This window comes from Onychomys torridus, chromosome 17, assembly GCF_903995425.1.
Source record: "Onychomys torridus chromosome 17, mOncTor1.1, whole genome shotgun sequence".
NCBI classification, from domain to species: Eukaryota; Metazoa; Chordata; class Mammalia; order Rodentia; family Cricetidae; genus Onychomys; species Onychomys torridus.
The window spans coordinates 25,366,711-25,388,543 of NC_050459.1; the positions used below are offsets into that span (position 1 = coordinate 25,366,711).

Sequence of the window (21,833 nt, forward strand, 5' to 3'; positions counted from 1 at the left end):
CTTTTTCCATTTTTTTTCCCACCATGATCTATGGTGTCACCACAGACGCAAAGGCAGAGAACATCTGGGACCATGAGCCAAAATGATCCTTCCCTCTTTATAAGAACAGTCACAAGTATTTGTCACAGCAACGCATGCCTGATTGGCAGAACCTCCCTCTCCTGAAGTTTCAACTATCTCCAACAGGACCTCGGGGGGACGAGCCTTTGATATGGGCCTTAGGGTGACACTTGACTTATGAGCTAGAGCATTTATCCATTTTTTTTTTCCTGTTGAACTGATTTCACTGCCTAAGAAGATTGTAGCTGTGAACATTCAAGTCCAAGTTTTTGTATCAGTACGAGAATTTAGTTGTCTTGGCTATGTATCTAGGAAGAGAACTGTTGAATCCTGTTCAACTCTGGGTTAACGCTGTTTAATTCTCAGAGAGACTGTCAGACTGCTCCACAACATTTGCACCCCTTCATTCACCACCATGTGGGCATCTCATGTTATTTCCCAGTTTCCCCAGATCCTTGGCAAAAATTTTCAGTGCTTTTTGTTTCTAGACATTCTAGTGAATGTGATTTCATAATTCTCTCCTCCTCCTCCTCTTCCTCCTCCTCCTTCTTGTTCTTCTTCTTGTTCTTGTTCTTGTTCTTGTTCTTGTTCTTCTTCTTCTTCTTCTTCTTCTTCTTCTTCTTCTTCTTCTTCTTCTTTTCTCTCTCTCTCTCTCTCTCTCTCTCTCTCTCTCTCTCAAGCAAGGGCTGCATGTAGCTCAGGTTGGCCTTGAACTTCTGATCCTGCTGCCTTCTGAGTGCTGGGATTTCAGGCATATACCAGCATAACTAGTTTCATGTGGTGCTGGGGGTTCTAGTCCATTGTCTTGTGCACGCTAGGCAAGCATGCTCCCAGATGAGCTACATTACTATTTACCCCAGGCTGGCCTGATCTTCCTGTCTTAGCCTCCCACATGCTAGTATTATAGTCATATGCCATCATGCCTGATTTATTTTCTCTCAAAAAATATCTATGTAAGGCATTCACATGATTTCAAAGTCAAAACTGTTGAAGTATGTATAGAGAGGTCTAGCTTTCATTCCTAGTCCATTCCTTTTACTATTCCCCTATGTCTTAGTTAGGGTTTCTTTTGCTGCAAAGAAACACCATGGCCAAAAAGAAAGTTGGGGAGGAAAGAGTTTATTCAGCTTTACACTTCCACAGGAGTGTTCATCATTGAAGGAAGTCAGGACAGGAACTCAAACAGGACAAGATCCTGGAGGCAGGAGCTGATGCAGAGGCCATGTGTGGGGTGGGGGGTGGGGTAGGTACTGCTTACTGGCTTGCTCCCCCTGGCTTGCTCAGCCTGTGTCTTACAGAACCAGAGTCACCAGCCCAGGGATGGCTCCACCCGTCACGGACTGGGCTCTCCCCCATTGATCACTAATTGAGAAAATGCCTTACAGATGGGTCTCAAGAAGGCATTTCCTCAGCTGAGGCTCCTTCCTCTCCAATGATTCTAGCTTGTGTCAAGTTGACACAAAACAAATCAGTACACCCTACATGTAATTTTTTTTATTAGTTTGCTATTTAGATTGCATATCTATTGGCATACAAAGCAATGCATACATTTTGCTCTCTATTTTCCCATCTGTTTTACAAGAAGATAAAATCTACACTGCCTCCGCCTACTCTTTTCACCTGTCTATATATCCTGGAGTTTCACAGCATTACACAAAGATTGCTCTCTTTTTCTCAGTGCAGCTGTACCAAACTGCATTGTGTGGCTGCAGCTCCATGCAGCTGCATTGTGTGGCTGGACCATGATCAATTCAGTCTGTCCTCTGTGTGTGGTCATGGGGGTTCAGGATACATTTGTTGCCTGACTAAATTGTGCCAGGCACTAGGAGTAAAAACAAAGCCCACTCTGGCTTCAGGAAGCTCAGCACGAGATCTCTACAATAAAGAGCATTCCTTAAGTCCAAGAGCATGCCTGCATCCACCGAGCACAGGGGCACATGTTACCGAAAAGAAACGAACCACACAGAGTGGACACAATAACCTTTTACTGACTAGCATCAATGCTGCACTTGGTCCTTTGTATGGGAAAGTTCCCTTGGATGTGGTTAACAGTGATTGATCAGGAGCGCCACCAAGTGGTCAGAGTAGGAAAAGCCAAATGAAAGAGACCTCGAGCTAGGATTCTAATGACCAAATTTCCTTGGCAAGAAGAAATGTACGTTGTTGCTCGTGCTGTGACATAACAATAGGAGCTAACATCTGTACAAACTTTATGTTGATCGGATATTGTTCTCAGTATTTATGTACATTAAACTTTCAAAAAGTCTCCCAACAGCCCTTCGAACTTAGAATTATTATCTACATTTCTCCTTCGGTACAAGTTAGGACACAGGGATCTGAACTATCGCACTTTTGCGGAAGGTCACACAGGTGGGTGGTGGGGAAGCAGACAGGCATCACAGATAGGGTAGTTGCAAATAATGTAGTATGAAGTGCATGCTAAGTAGCTGAAGGGATGGATGGCTGACAACATTCAAAAATTCAAGTTCAAAGACACTCTTTTCTGGCTTCCACAGAGAACAACCAAGCACGGACGAGATGTACAGATACGCGTGTAGACAAAACACTTAAATATGCATAGAATAATAACAAGGTAATTTTTCTTAGCACAAAGATATGCAGCAAAGAATCTGTATGAGGCACAACTCTGACACCTTTCTTATCTGCAGGGGCCGGAGGCAACCCCCAAGCAGAAACAACCCAGCAAGCAGATCTTGAATGAAGAGTTAAAACTGAAATTACAACAAAACTACTGGATCCTCTTAAGTTCACGTCAGACGGGTAATGTGCCAACGTCGTAACAAGGTTTAGTGGGCGGCACACATCACGCACCGGCGTGAACTCCCAATCATCACGCTTATGAACCAAAAAAGGATCAGTGTGCCGCTTCCGTGGGGAAGAATCAAGTCAGTCCTACCAGTTTTGCACAGAGGGTGACTAGCGTAGTGCCGATCTATTTAGGTTTTACACACAGAATCTCATACGATTAAAAACTGCTGGCGAGATTTTGTGAGCATTCTCTTGTTTCTGCCCCAGAAAACGAAATCAGAAGTGAAATTAGTGAGCGGAGGCTTATTTATGCAAATATATTCTCCATAGCTCCACCTTTTTTACTCGTTCTCCGCCGGGCTGTTTGTTGCTTTTCGGCCGTAAGCGTTGCGGCTCCCCTGGCGGAAGTTAGTTTAGCACTTTACGGCAACAGTGTTACCTGGGGCCGGAAGTTGCTGGATACAGAGGCTCTACGGGACAAGCTGTAGGTACCGGGAACCTTGTTGGCGTCACGGCTCAGTCGTTTATCTTTAAAACTTACTTGTTGTTGTTATTGTTGTCGTTGTTCTTGAGTCTTCAGAAAGATCAGTTCCTTCACGTGTTAGGAGTTTGAGGCTCTCACCGTCTCAAGGCCCCCTTTGACACCCACTTAACCGGGTCCCACTGGATCCCGGTCTCAAAACAGCTCGCCTTTTCCACCGGACGTGGTTTGAGTTCTGTTCACTGACTCCCAGCCCCGGGGAGATCTTCCCTCTGAGACTCCAGACCCCTCCCCGTTTTGGTCTCCGTCGCCGCGGGGAACGCAGCCCACCCACCCACCCACCCGGGTGCGATCAGGAATGCAGCTTGACAGCGCTGAGGAGAAACCACCGGACGGCTCCTCCCCGGCCGCAGAGGGGTCTCCCGCTTCCCTCGAGCATGCCTTCTCCAAGACGCTGCACGGTCTTAGCCGCCAGGAGTCCGGATCGGGCAACGCAAGACATGCCGTTCTTAAAGACCTGAGTGCTTTAATAGATGCCGCCGAGAGTGACAGGTTCTTTGAGGCGGGTAGGAGTGGCGAGTCGCTCCGGGGCATGCCCGAGATCCTGGGACAGGTGGCGAAAGCCCTGGAGAAGTTCGCAGCCCCACCCAAGGAGAAGGCAGATGGAGGCCTCGATGGGCATTCCGGAGTGGCTGAGAAAGCAACCGAAGTTGGGTTGTTATTTCTTCGGCTCTTGGGGAAGGTTGAGACTGCTAAGCGTTCTCCCGCCTGCCCCGCGTGGAAGACAGGCCTCCGCCACTTGGCGGGACCCATGTATGTTTTTGCCACCACACACAGATGGAAGCAGCCGTGGACCAGTCCGAGATCTCAGCGTGTGGCCGATGAGGTGCTGTCCTTACTGCTTCGAGTGACTGAGTGCAGTTCCGTGGCAGGATTCCTGTGCGGAGAAAATGAAGACGATCGAGGCAGCTTTGCTGTGGTCTTGGGGCTTCTTAAACCCCGTTTGAATAAGTGAGTACTGCACTTCTCGCTCTGACCTGGCAGATAAGGATGTTGGCATATTCTATCTCTCAAGGACCAGAGCGGTTGTGACTTGCTCGAAATAAGATAACCAGATAGAAGCAAATTCGAGATTAGATCCGAAGTCTTCAAACTCCGTTTTCTGCACCGAACGACTTCCTCTGGAAATTGGAAATTCTGATAATAGCCATGGAAATTGTGTCCCATTTATATGGAATCAAGTATCTTATGCTTAGTACCCATGGGTATTTGGAAATGACCCAGTCTTTCGGCTTGAATTTAATTATTGGGACCTCTAACTCTAATAACTCTTAATTTTTAGATTAGGGTGATTATTATATATGGAAGTAATAATTGCAATAAAATAATGAAAACTTTATTATAAATTGAATTGGATTTATATTAGTTACAGTACTTGCTGTGGGTTTTGACTTGCTGCTTTTAGTGTTTGGTTTTGTTTTGAGCCAGGTTTTAATTTTGTTTATTTATTTATTTTTGAGATAGGGTCTCACTATGTAGCCTTGGCCACCCCAAAACTCTTATGCAGACTAGATCAGCATGGAACTAACAGAGATTGGTCTACCTCTAATTTCTGTGTGTGCCGTCACACCTGTTCCATCCAGGCAGGATTTTTTTGTTTTGTTTTTGTTTGGGGGGGGGGGTATTATTTTTAATTATGTATAGGTGTGTGTCTGCATAAGAGTGCAGGTGTCTGAGGAGGCCAGAAGTGTCTGATCCCCTGGAGCTGGACTTACAGATGATTGTGAGCCACCTGATAGAGTTGCTGAGATCTAAGTATGGGTCCTTTGGAAGAGCAGCAGATGCTCTTGACCTCGGAGCAATCTCTCTAGCCCCTTCAGGTAGGTTTTCATGGAACCAGGGATGATGGCCCTGGATTTCTGATCCTTCGTCCAGGTGCTGGGCTTACAGGCAAGTACTGAAATTGCACATGTGCCCCACAGGCATGCCTCACCATTGGATTGAGCCAGGGCTTTGTGCATGCTAGGCAAGCACCTTACCAACTGAGCTAGATCCCCAGGCCTCTGGCACCAGAATATGATGAGACAAAATAATCTTGGAGCTAAAAGGCTTTCAAACTAGTGCCTCTGTCTGTCTGTCTGTCTGTCTTTCTTTTTTAAAGGCGTGCTTACTTTATAAGCTGTCTTGAGCACCCTATGTAGCCATGTTGGCCTCAACCTTGGGAGATCTCCTGCCTCAGTTTCCTCAATGCTTAGGTTACAGAGGTGCATCACTGTGCAGTTTAGTGTTTCTTTGTATTGTTTCGGGTAGGACTAGGTGAGGTAGCTTCCATGGATCTTGTTTTATTATTTGTAATTAAAGGTGATATACCTATTATACAGTTACTATTTTGAGGAGGTTGAGTCAGATGTGTAAACTCCTTTTATAAACTATAAGTTGGTGCTCATGTACTGATTTGTTTATTGCTTTGACACTGTAGTGGTAAGATACCTTTACTCTCCTCTCCTTTCTCAGCACATTTCATATCATCCACCAACATGACCACCATTGACCCCACAGGTCTTTTACTTAGCTGTAGTTGTGAATGGCTGCTACTTATTGAAAATGCTTCTATTACCCGGAGTTTGGGCAATTGTTAAGTGTATATAGTGTAAGTTATATAAATTAATTCAATTCAAATCAAAATGTATTTGAAAAAATAAGTTATATAAAGATATATACATACATATATACACATATAGGTATATGCATATACATATATGTATAAATCTGTTGAAGATAAAAAACAAACAAAAAACCTCTTATTAAGCTTAACTAGTTTTCTTTGCTAATGCCATGTTATTTTACTTAGTGTGGTTTCATGTGTCCTTGCAGGGAAACCTGGAAGGATAATCCTGCTGTCAAACATGTTTTCTCATGGACTCTGCAACAAGTCACTCAGCCCTGGCTGAGCCAGCATCTGGAAAAGATACTTCCTCCATCTTTGCTCATCTCAGATGATTATCAGACTGAGAATAAAATCCTGGGTGTCCAGTGCCTCCATCATATTGTGATTAATGTGGTAAGTAGCCTCAGCTCTGGCCTGTACTGATTGGGCAGAATGAGTTACTCATGGCTGCTCTTCATTTCTGATATATTATTGCTCTATGTTTATGTCTTATAAGTAGCTTCCTTTTCATGTTTTCATTTAATTCACTTATTTATATTTTTCTCCACATATTATGTTATCTGTGTATATATATGTACGCATATATACATATATAATATATGTATCTTTCTCTCCCAACCTGGTAGAAATAATATCTCATTGGTATTATAATAAATAAAAGGGTAATTTTAGAAGAGATAGGATCATGCTTCATTATAAAAAGAAACAAAAGCAAAACCAAAACATACTTATAGAAATTAACATGTAGTCTGAAGTTTAAAAAAAATAAATCAGGGTTGGGGATTTAGCTCAGTGGTAGAGTGCTTGCCTAGCAAGCACAAGGCTCTGGGTTCGATCCTTAGCTCTGAAGAAAAAAAAAATCAGAACTCAAAAGTAACCATACCAAAATGTGCAAAGTGTCACTGAAGGGGACTTTTGTGTTATGGAGCTCTTAAAATGCACGCAGAAGTAGATAGTGGTTTACTGACTCTCCATATGCCCATATCTAACTTATTATATTTTGCCACTCTTGAGAAACTTTTAACTGGATAATTTGTGTGTTTACAGCCAGCTGCTGATTTGCTGCAGTACAACAGAGCCCAGGTCCTCTACCATGCTCTTTTTAATCATTTGTACATGCCAGAGCATGACCTCATTCAGGTACTGTAAGATATACTCCTAACTGTCGGGTTCTGGCAGGAGTAGAGGGTAGTATTATGTAAGCAGGAGCAGTTTAGAGCTGTTTTCGCCTTGGAAAATGAGGCACCTGAGAGCTGCTGCCTACTAGAGAGCATCTCAGTGTTAAGTGGGCATCCACTCTCCTGAGCATCCTCAGAGCGGCCCAGGTTTTATCTTCATGAGTGTTAACCATATGCCGCTTGGGGGTAGGTCTGTTTTTATTAAGTTAAATGTTCTTCTCCTCTGCTGCTCCATGTCAACACGTGTATTTGAAACCTCTTGTGTGTAGAGACTTTAGTGTCATTCTCCCAGCCAACAGCCATCACCTGATACCTATTATGTGTCTATGGGAGGTTCCAAGAATAAGTGACTCAGAGTATTTCTGCCTTGGAACCCTTTGGAAGACTTCTATATAAATACATAACCGTACACACATATCTCTGTGTATGTGCAATCCAGCAATAGCTATATATTACAAGAGGTGTAATGTGTGGCCAGCAGCAACAGGCAACTAGCGAGGTTGAGGGTGGCTTTAGGAGACCGTGGGACTGACGGGATAATGTTTATGAAGGGTAAAATGTAGTTTCTTAGGAGGAGAAGAAAACCAAAGACAGGAAACAAGCTATAGAAAGTGGAGACATCTTGTTTTCCTTTGTGCTGGCATTGAATCCCAGTCCTCACACATGCAAGGGAAGTGCCCTGTGCTGAGCCTCCTCAACCTGTTGCTTTTGTTTTTTGTGACAAGTCTGATTCTAGCCCAGGCTGGCCTGGGGCCTGCACTGGCCCAGGCTTCTGTTTTGTGCTGTCTCTACCTCTAATGTCTTGGGTACTGAGAATCCAGTTACTCTCAGATGCAACAATTATTAACATGGTGGAGAAAGGAGATTGTTTAAAACGTCAGACAGCTAGAAAAGCCTGAGTTCCCCAGAGTGCTAAAAGGGAAAGCCTAGAAACCATCACTTCAGATAAAGAGGTTTGGATCTTCTTAGATTCCATGGAGCAGATTGATGTAAAGTGCCCATAACTATCATGTGTCACTGAGTCTAAGGGACACTAGACCTAGATCCCTGGGTTAAGGAAGGCCTGAGCTCACCAATCTTTCCATTTCACAGATGAGTGAAGAGCAGTTCTGGAGAGGAAGTTTGAAAATTTGCAGTAATATGTACCTTGTACTTTAGTTACAGGTATCTTTTAGAATTCTGTGACATATCATAGGGACAGTAGATTAATGAGGATCTTAGAAAAGTCAGAAATGTTATGAATGCAAATGAGTGAACTATGGTTTCTTTTCATTCTTTCCTCCTAGGCTGTGCTGCTGTGCCTCCTGGATTTATTCCCTGTCCTAGAGAAAGCTCTGCACTGGAAGGGAGATGCAGCTCGAGCCACTACACACTGTCATGAGGTACTACAGCTGATCCTCACCCACATGGAGCCAGAGCATCGCCTTCTCTTACGGAGGACTTATGCCAGAAACCTGCCAGCTTTTGTGAAGAAGTGAGCGCCTGGGCTTCTGCTCTTGTCATATACGCCATGTTCAACTTCTTATCACCACATTTTCTCTTTATTTTTAGGCTGGGGATCCTAACTGTCCGGCACTTGAAGAGGCTGGAGCAAGTTATCATTGGATATCTGGAGGTTTATGATGGACCAGAAGAAGAAACCAGGTTGAAGATCTTGGAAACCCTGAAACTTGTCATGCAGTATACTTGGCCCAGGTATAGCATCCAAGCTGACAGATGTGCTAAAAGGGCATGCTTAGGTTGACTTTCTCTTTAGAACTTGTCTGGGTAAAATATTCTGGACATTCAGTGTATCTGAATCTTTTTCACTGTCCTCATTTCTAGGTTTACAGCTACTTCTGATACTCATATTTGAAACTCTTATTTGAACTGCTTTTATCAGCCAGTAGTTCTAAGTTCTGACACAGTTAAATCACTTCTGTTCCTTAAAAGTTCAAAGGCTGGGCACTGTGGCACAACCTTTTAATTCCAGCACTCAGGAGGAAGAGGCAGGCAGACCTCTGTAGGTTTGAGGCCAACTAATCTATATAATGAGTTTCGGGTCACCCTGGGCTACAGAGAGACCCTTTCTCAAAAAGACAAAAAACAAAATAAACAAAAAACCCACACACAAACCAACAACAAACAATTCTATGGCCACATAAGTTGGGAAACCTTGAAGGTTGTCTTACTTTTCTATTGCTGTGGTAAGATGCCATGACCAAGGCAGTTTACAGAAGAAAGTTTATTTGGGGCTTGTAGTTTCAGAGGGTCAGAGTCCATGACCATCACAGAGGGCAGCCTGGCTATGGCTGTGGGGCTGTAGCTCAGAACTCACATCTTGAGACACGGAGGGTGAAGGAAGAGCCAACTAGAAATGGCATGGACTTTTAAAACTTGAAAGCCCACCCCTAGTGCCACACCTCCTAACTTTTTCCAAACAGTTCCACCAGCTGGCACAAAGTATTCACATATATGAGCCTATGGGGTCATTCTCATTCAACACACTACACAGATGGTCTGTCCAGATTGTAATTATAATTTATATCAAAATACTAAGGGCTATTTAGGGCTGATGTGTAGATGTGAAGGGTGGCGCACGCACTTGCCTATTATACACAAGGGTTTTGATTCTTATCACCGCTCCTCCCCAAAAGGCCTACTTAGAGAAGTGTTTCAATAGGCATGTTGAACTGTGTTCATCCTACAGGCCCTCAGTCTAATTGAAAAGTGGAGTGCTTCAAGGCACATCTGTCACCATTTGCAGAGCAGTGACTGGATTGCTAACTTGGGATATGCTTATTAGAAGGCATCTCATATGTGGCTTGAAGGTGTCAGGGGTAAACTAGAACCTGAACTGTCTAGTCACCTAACGGCTTTTTGCATGAATGGAAGGGTTAATTTAGCCACAAAAATCCAGAGCCCCAACTTAGTCTGTTTAAGAGTGTGTTTTCTTTCTTATAAATGTACCAGAGTCAAGAAACTTCCCCAGTGACAGTCTTAGTCCCATTTGTAACTATGCTGCATTTCTTCACCTACCATCTTGTCCCCCACTAAACTACATCTGTTATTACTCCTGAAGCACTCAGTACCTGTTATTAGGTACATAAGTATTTAGAGAATGAATAGATGGATAAATGAAATTGAATCAAACTCATTCTCTCCTGGGCCTTTAAAGGGTAAAGGAGAAGGGAAGTGAAGAAATACAGGGAGGCTGGGGTAGGGGATGTGTATCTCTGTAGAGGCAGAGCGTGGGAAGTGGTGAACACATAGACTGTACTGAATACTTAGAGAAATACACGCCATAGGGAAAACACTGAACAGTTTTGAGATAAGAAATGGAAATTTTTTTTTTTTTTGCAGAATTATGGTTTGTTTATATATTTTTCCCCCACAGTACATGTTATTTCCCACCTTTCGTTAAAGTTTAGTTTATAAAACTTACCAAATTAAAGCCTGTAACATAGTGGTATGACGTAGTCAGAATATCCTGAAACCAGTACTTGTGTCCATTCACCAAAAGGATGAAGACTTAGAGAAAAGCAGTTAATAATAGAATAGGCTGGACTTAAGAGCAAGCGAGTGGCCTGTTGCATAAATCCTAAATGGTCTTTTTTTAAAAAGAATTTTACTTCTTTTTTTTTTTTTTAAAGCTTTATTATGTATACAGCATGCAGGCCAGAAGAGGGCACCAGATCTCATTACAGATGGTTGTGAGCCACTATGTGGTTGCTGGGAATTGAACTCAGGACCTCTGGAAGAGCAGTCGGCGCTCTTAACCTCTGAGCCATCTCTCCAGCCCCTTCAATGGTCTTATAATAAAAACCCAGAGCAGATATTGAGGTAAATGCTGGAAGATAAGATGAAATAAGCCACATCCACTTCTCACCTCACCAACTCCACAAATTCTCTGACTGAATGTCTCTGAGTCCTCAGCCAAAAGGCTTCAGTTCCTGTCTCCTTATATGCCTTTCTCCACCCAGCCATATCATTTCCTGTCTCAACCTTCTTAGTGCTGGCTTTAATAGCTTGTGTGCTTTCCAAATACTGCTAGCAAAGGCATGAGATCTCAAGTCCTGGAATTAAAGGTGTGTGCCACCACTGCATGGCTCTATTTCTTTTACTGGATTAGTCTCCTGTAGTCCAGGGTGGCTTTGAACTCACAAAGATCCAGACAATCTCTGCCTCCCAAGTGATAGGATTAAAAGGCGTGTGCCACCACTGCCTGACCTCTAGTGGCTGGCTATGTCTTTTGATACTTCAGGCAAATTTTATTAGAGTACAACAAAATATCACCACAGTGGCCAGTGACTGAAAGTTTGTATTGCCACTTAAGCACTACCAGTGATCCTTATTTCTCTAAGGCAGGGTTGCTGTAGTAAAGCTCAAGTTCTAGATCCTCCCATGTTCTAAGTGTTGGGATTATAAGCACAAGCTAATACCTGCAGCCTCACTTTAATGTCCAGGCATTAAGTTAAATAACTGTGGGCTGTCTCATCTCAGGTCTAAATTACAGGGCATTACACAGGAGAGATCTTGGCTTACCTTATTCTCAGTCCATACATAATAGGGAAGTTTTCCTTGAACAGAATCAAGCATTGGCAGGAAATCAAGTTGAGTTTTCTGGTATTTTTGTTTGTTTGAGACAGGGCCTAGCTGTGGCCCTGGCTGCTCAGAAACTCAGAGACCTGCCTGCGTCCTGACTGGTACAAAGTGTTCTTCAGCAAGTCAGTGTGTGTACACAGGCTGGGTGCTGTAGAAAGTAACTTTGAGGCTATAACAATCTGCAGTCTTGTCTTTGGCCTGTTTGCAGTGTTGCGAAAGCAAACATCATTAGACTTCAGTTTTCCCATGTCTGGACCAAGACTTATCCAAGTTTAACCTTCCAGTTTGGAATATGAAGTTTTTCTTCCTGATTCCAGAATTTCCTGCAGAGTTGTAGTCTTGCTGAAGGCGCTCCTGAAACTGATATGTGATGTAGCAAGGGACACAAGCCTCACAACTGAGGCCACGAAGAGTGCCCTGCTCCAGGAAGCCACAGACTGCCTGATTCTCCTGGACCACTGTTCTCAGGGGCAGGTGAAGGTAAGGCAAGAATCTGCAAGTAGGTTTCAGTTGGCCTCGTTGTTCCTAGGTAACCCCAGTGGTTGTCATTGGCTACTTGTATGGCCAGCCAGGTTTGGACATCAACATGGAGGGTGTTAGGCCCGCACCTCTGTACCCTCTGGTCTTGGACTGTTTGTTGGATGCTATTCATAGCCATTTAGAGGATCAGATGTTACTGACATATTAGGATAGGAACAAGCCAAGCCACCAAGATCTTATAAAATTTAAGTTCTAAGCTGGACATGACACCTACCGGGCTAGAAAGACACCCCCATGTTCTGTTGTAGACTGAATTCCCCACTTTTTCTTTCAGACATGCTCTCACTGACATGGAACTCTTCAAGCAGGCTTGGTTGGCTGGTGGGCCCCAAGGATCTGCTTGGTTTTTTTTTTTTTTTAATACTGAGGTTACTTGATGTGCCCACTGATGACAAGCGTGGGCTTTAAACATGGGACTGAACTTAGGCCTTCATGCTCATCCCACTGAGCTATCTCCCCAGTTTCCAAATACTTAATTTACCAGCAGGAAATTCTTCCTTCAGTTTCATACTCCACAGAATTCTGAAGATTGTAGTTTATGGTATCTATAAGTACATTTATTTACATGTAATTAAAGGACTAATTTCTCATTTTTACCACAGTTAGAAATCTCTAAAGTTTAAAGGAATATGAGAAGAAACTCATGCCGCAAAAGGGAATATGGTTTGTTTTTCAGCTCATTCAAACATTTCATTGCAGCCCCTTGTTTGTGCAGTTTTCCTCAAGCCAGAGGTCCACCTTGAGTTGTTCTGGCTAGAATGAAGGAGGCTCTTCAGAGCCAGTGGGCTACTTTTAAGTTTTTAAGTAACACCTGTTCTAATGGCAGCACTCTCTCCCAGTGCCCTGCACGCTTATTTTTTGAGTGTGTGAAAAGAAAAGACAACAGGGAAATAGGTTTTACAAAAATTAATAATGCCTGTTTGGTTTCATGTTTCAGGGTCTTCTGGCTAAAATTGCCCTATCCTGTGAAGACAGCACAGTGGTGAGCTGCATCAGGAAAGTGCAGAACTCTGCAGATGTCCCCTGCAATGACACTTAAGATGAGTAACCAGATCATATGGATGGTGTTATGGAAAAGTCTATTTTTATATTAAACATTTTAAATTGGAACTTTTGTTTCGTTCAGTCTGTCCTTATAAGAGAAACTGAACAAAAAACTGAAGCCAGGCACTCATGGCACGTGCCTTTAATCCCAGCACTCATGAGGCCAGCCTGGTCTACAGAGAGTTCGAGGACAGCCCAGGATACACAGAGGGGCTCTGTGCTGAAAAACCAAAAAGGATGAAGAAACACATTTCTAAGTAAAAATTGGGAGGGGAGAATTAGCACTTGTAATTTAGGAAGATTTATAGCCACAATGCCATTCTAGTTCCAGGAACTCATCTGTTAGGCTCCTCAGGCTCAAGCTGTTACAGCACATATGTTATAAAAATACTCTTTACAATATGAGGCTTTTCTCCATTCACTCCAGATTTTTGCTCTGCTGAAGTGACATAAATATTAACAATATAAATACAGTATGAAACATAGCACTAAAGAACAGTTGGAAGTGTCTACTTTCCAGGATAAAAGATAAAGGGAACTCATGTGGTTTTGGCTTTAGTCATGGGCTCTGTCTCCTGCTCATACTCTATTTCCACATAGGCCCGTTTTTTCCGCAAAGGTCCTTTCAAGGGTGCTTTGCCTTTGTGTCTGGCCTTAAGGGCCTTTTCTTCTTCTTCTTCACTGGCGGATTCATCATCCTGTTCTTCATCGCTGCCAGCATTCAGTTTGTCCATATCCTAATATGTGGAGACAGAAGTCAGCCAGGGAAAGTGCAGTTTCTCCACACTCTTTGCTTTGTTCAGCCAGTTCACAACAGACCACAGAACACATCTGCGCATGCGTGCAGATCCTCCCTGCTTCCCCTCCTTTACTGCAGGCCACAAGACATTTTTTATCCCACAGAGCTCACCTCAAAATCACTCAGGTCACTCTCATCTACCTCATTATCTTCTACAAACTCTCTTTTTCCCACATCCTAAAATAAAAGTTATCAGGTTAGGAAAAAACAATGAAGATCCAGTTTAGACATCTAATTTTACCTCTTTTATAATAAGTGAAGCAGAGTCTACCTACATATCCAGCTAGCAAAAATCGATTACTCTCAAGTTTAATGTTTATAAATTAAAAGAAAAATTAAGGGTGTAAAAGTCAATGTATAGTTTATTGGCTGAGCTCTGCTAAACCAAAATTAATGATCACATGATATAAAAGGGAGGTGTAAATAATGCTGCCTCTGACTTACATGAAAATGTGTCACCCTAAAGATTACTGCCTTTCAAAACAAAACAAGCCATACTCACCTCTTCATCTTCCTCATCATCCATTTCTTCATCTTCAGAGTCACTCTCTGCTTCCTGTTTCTCTAGGGCCTTGTCGAAGGCATGGATGGGGAAGTTGTAAATGTCGCCATACTGAAAAACAAACAGTGCCTTTAACTATTCTTGAGTATTACATTTTTCAAAGTTCCTCTTACCCTACAAGCTTTATTATTCATCATCAGGGACTAAATAAGAAAACTGTGATGAACAATACTTCTCTAGTTTTCCAACCTAGGTACAGTATGTTTATGACATTTAACAATCGATGGTTGATAGTAAATAGATAGCTTCTATGGAGAAGAGAACCAAGTCATTTCAAAGTTATTAGTTTATGAAACCACACACATTGGGACAAACCTAATTTTACTTAGAAGGAAATAACATGTTTTAATCACCTTTCCATCTTTCTAAGTGATACTGATCTTAGCCAAAAAGCTAAACTAATTTTAAAGAACTCAAAAGATTAGAGTAACACATAGAAGCAGAAACGCTAGGCATTGGGACTGAGGATGGAACTTGGTTGGCAGAGTACTTGTTTAGCACATACAAATTCCTGGGTTCAATCCCCAACATCATACACACCAGCATGATGACGGACACCTATAATCCAACATGTGGCAGGATGGAGGCAGGAGGATCAAGAATTTAAACTTTTTCTTGTTACATAGTGAATCTGAGGCTATCAGGAAACATCTGGGATATAATGAGGTACAGTCTCAAAACAACAAAATAAAACTACAGGGAGATGAGGAGGTGCCAAAGTGAGTGAATGTTTGCTGATGACATGGGCACAGCCATGCCAAGGACCCCGAGCCTCAGCCCCATGGAAGAATGGCAGCTTTCTCCCCAGGGTGAGGCTCACGGGAGGGCAAAGCTGTGCTCTGCTCTGAGTGCAAATGCTGACAGTGTGTGCAGAGAAGGTCCACTACTCTATACAGCTCTGCCTCCCCCATGTCTGCTGACAGTGTGTGCAGAGAAGGTCCACTACTCTATACAGCTCTGCCTCCCCCAACATGTCTGGTCTGAAGAAGCCCCATGAGAGACTGCTTCTCCTAAGATTTAGCGAAACCCGTCTCCTTGCTCCAGCTGTGTACCATAGCCTGCCTCCTTATTTACCTGCATGTAACAGCCCCATTCCATTGTTCAGCTGTGTGCCATAGCCTGCCTCCCTGTTCAACTCTATATAGTAAACATGCTGAGCTTCCCAGGTGCTTAGGTTTCTCATCCAAGAGCCCAGTCCATCCAATCCCAGCTTTCGCCTATCTTTTTAGTCTTCGCTGCCTGGAGTCAGGTCTGTCCCTGAACATGGTGCATGGACAGGGAGAAAAAAACGCTATGAATTTTATGATGTTTTTACACAGAACTGTTGAGCTTGGAAGTGTCAACTGGAAATAAGGACAAATGGAAAAAGTCTCACCAGGAAGACGGGCCTATGTGAATTTGCTTCATCTCATGGACAAATTGGGGCAGGAAGGCTATTTGTGACATGTTTAAAAATAAATGCATTAGCCAGGCAGTGGTGGTGCACGCCTTTAATCCCAGCACTTAGGAGGCAGAGGCAGGCGGATCTCTGTGAGTTCAAGGCCAGTTTGGTCTACAAAGCAAGTTCTAGAACAGCCAGGGCTGTTATATAGATAAACCCTGTCTCGAAAAACCAACAAACCAAACAAACAAATAAATGCATTTTCTGTATTTCCTAGCATGTTAGTACACCTTATAAAACACTTGTCCCCAACGCTACTAAAGAAAACACTTGTCCCCAACACTACTAGCTCTCTCACCGTATCTTGTTTCAGTCTTTCCAGTAATTCCTTTTCAATGGCATTGTCCAGCTGGGCAGCTATTAATGCTTTTTCCTGTAAGAAAAGAGCAAATCCATTACTTCATTAGGACTCATTTTCTAGCCTGTACAAACATAATTACCGATTTTTAGTAACAATATGACGTAGTATGGTTACTTCCTATTTGCTTCCATTAGTGAAGCTTTTGCTTCTCTGGCCAGACACATTTCTTCTTTCCCTCTCAAAGCCTCTTGGGAACCTTTCAATTAAAGAATTCTCTTCTGTAATTTGCATAAATGCAACAAATAAATAAAGTGAAACTAATTCCTATGGCTTTAGCAATATCACTCTGAATTTCTAACAAGCTCCTGATAGACAGACTACACATACATGCTTACATACATTTAAGAGGGGTTGGGGGAGATGGTTAAGTTGGTAAAGTGCTTGACCTGCAAATAGAAAGACCTGAGTTTGGACTCCCAGAACCCACACAGAAAGCCAGGCATGGTGGCACACCAGTAATTACGCCAATAGCAAGAAAGGAAGAAGAGATAGATGGACCTCTGGAGACTTGTGGGAAAGATCCTGGCTTACAGAGTTTGGGCCAATAAAAGATCTCTCAAACAAATAGGAAGAGGAGCCCGAAGACGATCACCCAAGGCTGTCCTCTGACTTCCACATGCATGCTATGCCATGATGTGTGCACTGTATACACAATAAATACATACATAAGTGGATAGATTAAAAAAAAAAAAGTGTCAGAAAATACTTTTGGTGAAGAGGCCTCTGAATTCACATGGAAAATGTGCAACTTACTCTGAAATGATTGCAAGAACACCTGTTTGATAATTAGGGAATATGGAAACTCACTAGCTGGATTTGAAAAATAATGGGGACATAATAAGTGGAGAATTAAGAATTTGCAATGGAGTCTCCAATCACATAAGCTGTGTGTGGTGATACACACCTGTAATTCCAGTACCCTGGGATGCTGAGGAAGGAGAATCATGTAAGGCTAGTTTAGGTCACATAGTAAGATGCTGTCTTGGACAGCAATCAGATGATAGATTAAGAGATATAAAACTCCATGTGATCATTGGGAATACAAGTACCAAAGATGACTGAAGGTGTTCTTAAAAGGACAAAGGGAGGCAATGTGAGAGAAATATGAATCCTAAGCATGAATGAAAACTAAACTTGTCAGGAACAGCTGACTCTGAAGTATACCTCTTGAAGACTATGGAAGTTCAGCTCAACTCTGAAGATCAGCGAGGACAGACGGACTACCCTGACTGCCCTCTCCATGCATATCACCATCACCACCCTTTACTTTTTCGTTGTTTTCCATTATATCCAAAGACCCCAGAGTATCTATTTTTAGCCTTCACTGAAAATCATAATCTGAAGATATGAAAGAGAGAGATCGTGTCCCTGAAGATAAACTACACCCCCAATTAGTGACTCAATATTATGAATCCCAAGCACCCCACTCCTTTCTAACATAAAAATATAGAAGCTATGTAAATATAACAATGTTACCTCTCTTCTTTTTTCCCTTCGTTCAACCTTCTTACTCAAAGGAACAAGTTTCTTCCTAGCAAAAATCAAGTACATTATATTAGAAAATTAAAGTTCACTTTAAAGATTATGTGGCTAAGCTCCATACCATATAGCAAAATAGGATATAAGTTTCTAGATATTCAGGCTGCTAGTATAGCTCAATGACAGAAGATCTGCCCAGCACAAGCGAGGCTCTAGGTGTGGTCTGCATGTGCATATGTGCATGAACACACACACTGTATGAAAAAGTTAGGAGCCCAGGTAGCGGCTCACATCAGTAGCTTAGTATTAAGGGTGTGAGGCAGAAGGATCACTGAGTTGGAAGATACACGTTAAGTTCTAGGGTCAGCTTGGACTACAGGGTGTGATGTTGCCTTAACCCTCTACCAAAAGATCATTTTGTTTTTGTTTTTGGAGACAGGGTCTCTCTGTGTAGCCCTGGCTGTCCTCGACCTCAGAGATCAACTTGCCCCTGCCTCCAGAGTGCTGTGATTAAAGGCATGTGCCACCAAGAGAAGCCATAAAAGTTAGATATTTGAACATGTATTTTAATGTGGTTATATCTGTTTTCTTTAGGTTCATTACATTAAGATTACTGCTTCGATGAACTAAGAAAAAAAGAATTTTCTGAAAAAGGTTCACATGATTTTTGAGATTCTCTGCTAATCTCAATGAAAAGGCCTTCATCTCACACTCCTTCAGAAGTTATTCTATTAGTTCTGTGAGTGTGGATCTCACATCATCTTTACCCCAGAGTGTGGTTCATACTCCTGTTCATCACATTTTTAGAGCATTTTGAAAGCTTTCATTTCACTTCATTTTGAACAATTTCCAGGTAGGCAGGATAACCACATGTTCTGTTTGTGATATGGTCTAGGAAATGGCAATAGACTGAACATGAATAAAGGAATGAACCTGGTCCTTACCGTCGCTTCAGGGTAAGTTTTCTAATTCGAATCAGGTACTGGGTTATCTTGGTAAACCTCTGCTTGCATTTGTGTCGGATAAAGCGGGGCCAATAAATTAAATTTTCATCTATCTGTTCCAGTGCTTTCTCGTAGTTTTTACTAAGTCGGACCTGTGAACAGAAAAGGGAACCATGAGGGGAAAAGGTAAATCATGTTAGGTCTTCATTGTCAGTACCCATAGGGCATAATGAAGACAGGTTCAAAGTATAGAGATGGCCCAGCCAAGAGGGAAGCTTGTGGAATTCTTGCTGTTGACCAAGGGCCACTGGGTTTTCTCAATGAGTCTTACCCGCTCCCAGAGACGCCGAGGGAAAGCTGCTCGTTCTATAACCTTCATATACAGGTAGCACTGTCCTAAGGACAAGTTCAACAGCCGTGTTATTATTTACAGAGAAACCAGGAAGAAGCTTGTGTAAACGCTGTGTAGTTTTCCTACCTTTCTCTTCTTTAATGGTGGCATACTGACTGTTTGCCAGAGGACACGAAGACCGATTGCACAGCCCCGTCAGACTGTACTCATTTCTGCAAAAGCCCTGAGTCTTGGTTCTAGGATGCAAGGAGAGAAATGTTTACAACCAAGGGGGCCACTGAATGCATTTCAGTCTAGGCTACAACATACTCACCTTATTTTGAAAGAGCAAAATTGCCTGTTTCCTAGGGTATTCCAGATAACCTGCAAGACAAAGTGAAAGCCCTTTTGCTCTGGCCCCAAAGATGCTGTTTAATATAAAAAGAGACAACGTTCTCCAGGCTGCAATGGTGCTCACTGGTGGAATTTTTTCCAGAATGCGCAAAGCCCTCAGTTTAGTCTCCAGCACCACCAAAATACAAACAAAAAGATGATGCGAACCATGTTAGCATAGTGCTTCAGTGAGGAAAGAGTCTTTAGGGAATGAAAAGAAGTATTCTTTTAATAGGCCTGACTCGTTTCCTTTACACAGTAACATAGTCCTCTAAAAAAAACCCAAAAAACAAAAAACAAAAAACAAAACAAAAAAAAAAATTAAATATATCCTGGTGGTGGTGACACACTTGGGAGGCAGAGGCAGGTGGAGCTCTGTAAGTTCAAGACCAGCTTGGTCTACAGGGCTTATTACTTAGCAACAGAATTTCAATAATAGTTGGCAACTATTTTCCCAGAATATACACACATTCTACCATCTATAGTATGACCCAGTGTATAATAGTATTAAAATGAGCCATAGCACACTGGGCGGCGGTGGTGCACTCCTTTAATCCCAGCACTTGGGAGACAGAGCCAGGTAGATCTCTGTGAGTTCAAGGCTAGCCTGGTTTACAGAGCAAGATCCAGGACAGGTACCAAAACTACACGGAGAAACCCTGTCTCGAAAAACCCAAAAAAAAGTCATATCACATATACCTTGTACTTTTTCTTTTTACATGTTCATTATCCATTGTCAAAGGCTGCACAATACTAGATACTAGATATACCTACCACAGCTTTACCTTTTACCATCTCTCACTAGTTAGTGTGTTCTTTATTCTAAGGCAAAAGCAATGACAGCTCCAAGCCCCAACCTCATAAACACTCAAGTGTTTGTTGGTTGAAGTACAGTCCTTCAAGCATTATATTTAATTAGGGGAACGTATATAAATGATACATCAACAAGTTTGCAGTCAATTTAAGAGCGATGTATGAGAGCAAAGAAGTCTTTGGATGGACTGCCTTGAGGATCTGAGGCTCTAGAGCAATTAAAGGAAAAAATGAAGAAGGGTCAAAGAATAAAACATATATTGGAGATTTAACAAGGGTGTCTGATGGGGGAGGTAGGAAACAAAAACTGAAATGGGAAAGTGAGGATACCATTCAAGCTATTGGCTTTTAAACGTCAGACTTCTTTCCTAAGAACCAGATTTGTCTGTGCATCCAGCTGCCCACTTGGAATCTCTATGCAAATCAAATTCATCAGTCCTCTCTCACCCTCTCGATTCTGTAACAAGTTCCATGACAAGTCCCATCGGTGCCCTCTATATTCCATCTTTCCCATCTCCAATCTTTGTACCTTTACCATTCCTACCCTCCTTCAGTGGCCAGCTCATTCCCAATGTTTTGGTCTTTATTCAAATGTCTGACTGGCCATATCTGCCGTGGTCTCTCCTCCCCACTCTTCTCCATTACTCCTCTTTCGTGGTACCATTTACCATGCAACGTCTCGTCTGCTTATTCTCCATCTCCAGAGTGCTTATGAAAGCAGTTTTTTTGCTTTTTTGTTTTTGTTTTTTGCCTGACTAACAACCAAATCCTCAGTAATTACCGCCGTGCCTACACACTGCTGGACCTGATAAGTATTTACAACCCCTGTAAACAGACGAACGTAGGATACTTCCCAAATTACGACTCAAGACAGCAGAGGAAGGTAAAGAAAAGCCTAACACAGAGAAAGTAGACCGCAAAAGGAACGCTCATGGATGAGCAGGACCCTTACACATGAGTTTTAAACTTCGCACCTCTCCCGCCTTCCAAGTCCCGGGACAACTGCCATTCCGCTGGCAACGGCACAAGGGCCTTTACTGCCAGGGACTAAATAAGTCGATCCGGTGGGCTGAGGTTGGGGTGTCCCGGCCTTTTAACCGCAGTGGGGCGCTGAGATTAAACTCGCCTGGGCACCCACTTTTGAAAACCGGGGTCCTGGAAGACTCGCAATCCGAGAAAACAGGAGACGAGCGGGCCATCTAAGTCTGCGGACCTGAGTCCTGAATGAGCGAAACGGCCCTCACAAACCCCGGGGCTCCAGAGCAACAGGAGGGAACTCACATCGTCCGACTGCATGGTGCCGGCGGGTCAGCACGCCGCGTTCAGGCAGGACCGGGAGAGCAGACATGCTCCTTCCGGGGACTCACTTCCGGAGAGCCTGGCCTG

The 21,833-nt window shown here is 42.9% G+C and overlaps 2 protein-coding genes and 1 non-coding gene across 4 annotated transcripts; 1 reads left to right on the forward strand and 2 right to left on the reverse strand.

The window, feature by feature from the left end:
* Nucleotides 1-2,831: 2,831 nt before the first annotated feature.
* Nucleotides 2,832-2,936, reverse strand: LOC118569265. The gene has a single exon (XR_004943053.1). It is a non-coding gene; the product is annotated as a small nucleolar RNA U13 (small nucleolar RNA).
* Nucleotides 2,937-3,267: 331 nt separating this feature from the next.
* Nucleotides 3,268-13,390, forward strand: Tti2 (TELO2 interacting protein 2). Of its 2 annotated transcripts, XM_036166333.1 has the most exons (7): nt 3,268-4,321; nt 6,185-6,371; nt 7,026-7,118; nt 8,443-8,630; nt 8,708-8,851; nt 12,058-12,220; nt 13,218-13,390. In XM_036166333.1, exons 1-7 carry the CDS (start codon nt 3,669-3,671, stop codon nt 13,317-13,319), a joined length of 1,530 nt encoding a protein of 509 aa, XP_036022226.1. In that variant the 5' UTR covers nt 3,268-3,668; the 3' UTR covers nt 13,320-13,390. The 2 variants fall into 2 exon arrangements, with proteins under 2 accessions (XP_036022226.1, XP_036022225.1); XM_036166332.1 differs by lacking the exon at nt 13,218-13,390 and having other exon boundaries at nt 12,058-12,601.
* Mak16 (MAK16 homolog) lies at nt 12,644-21,829 on the reverse strand. Its single transcript, XM_036166334.1, has 10 exons — nt 21,729-21,829; nt 19,576-19,625; nt 19,389-19,498; nt 19,242-19,306; nt 18,911-19,062; nt 17,964-18,018; nt 16,425-16,499; nt 14,626-14,736; nt 14,235-14,300; nt 12,644-14,061 (listed from the first exon to the last, which is right to left on the reverse strand). Exons 1-10 carry the CDS (start codon nt 21,741-21,743, stop codon nt 13,864-13,866), a joined length of 897 nt encoding a protein of 298 aa, XP_036022227.1. The 5' UTR covers nt 21,744-21,829; the 3' UTR covers nt 12,644-13,863.
* Between the last annotated feature and the right edge of the window lie 4 nt (nt 21,830-21,833).